At 29.0% G+C, this 1,062-nt stretch overlaps 1 protein-coding gene across 1 annotated transcript in view; it reads left to right on the top strand.

Annotated features, from left to right (window-relative positions):
* Positions 1 to 142: 142 nt before the first annotated feature.
* The window catches only part of LOC115237979, an 18,325-nt gene continuing 17,405 nt past the window's right edge, over positions 143 to 1,062 (top strand). The window contains exon 1 of the mRNA XM_029811418.1: positions 143 to 482. Within this exon, the coding sequence (XP_029667278.1) occupies positions 143 to 482 (340 nt within the window). The remainder of the gene's footprint in view (positions 483 to 1,062) is intronic.

Raw genomic sequence — 1,062 nt, 5'->3', positions numbered from 1 at the left:
AACACCAATATCAACAAGAGAAACTTGCAAACTGCTCGAGACGCTGAATTCGGAACATCATAAATTATATTTAGATCTTTTTAAAGAAAAATTAAAGCCTAAACATCATTATTTGATACATTATCCACGAATAATAATAAAAATGGGTCCTTTGAAACATCTGTCCTGCATGCGTTTCGAAGCTAAACACAAAGAAATGAAACAAAACGCTAAGGTGGTAACATCGCGGCGAAATCCTTCATATACTTTAACATTAAAGCATCAACTAGAATTAACATATCGATTCATTCAAAATAAGGGCTTCGAAAATCGTTTTTCTGTTGGCGTTGTTCTAAAGAATACATTGACACAGTTAGACAATTATAACAATTTTAAAAATGCACTATCTGAAGATATTAATGAAAATTATTTTCCTGTATCGTGGTTAAATATTAATGGAATCATATATAAACCTGGTATGATCGTAGAAATAGACACAGATGGTATATTTCATTTGTTTGGTCTCATTCGATATATTATAATAAATAATGATCAATATATTTATTATGTTTATCAAAATGTAGAAACACTAAGATTTTCGCAACATATACATGCATTTGAAGTTGCACAAACAGAAATATGGAGTTGCATTGCTCATGCAAAATTAATTTCTTTGGTTCCGAATAATATACATGTTATGGCAGATGGAAACTCTTATGTTTCTTGTACGTAATTTTTATATTTTTGTTTGATATAAAAACGATTAAAATAATATTAAAATATGAAATTTTTTAGTTTTAAACATATACTATTGTAAAGGGTTTTATTTTATGTATGTATATACAAGGTATCTCGAAATTCGAGAATAATAAGATTGCAGTATGGAAGTTTGTGAAAAATTGAATAATAAAAGTGCGTGCTATTCTTTATTCCAAGTAATAATTTTTGAAATATAAAGATTTAAAGTTGGCCAAGCTATATTTAGAAATTCGCCTGTTTATGAGCCGCATGTGCGCTAGTATTAGTGACACACGTATGATTCACGAACAGGCAATCGTCTAAAACGTAGCCTGTGATTGATCA

This window comes from Formica exsecta, unplaced genomic scaffold, assembly GCF_003651465.1.
Source record: "Formica exsecta isolate Colony F162 unplaced genomic scaffold, ASM365146v1 scaffold3163, whole genome shotgun sequence".
Lineage (NCBI taxonomy): Eukaryota > Metazoa > Arthropoda > Insecta > Hymenoptera > Formicidae > Formica > Formica exsecta.
This window is presented reverse-complemented; position numbering and strand designations above follow the sequence as displayed.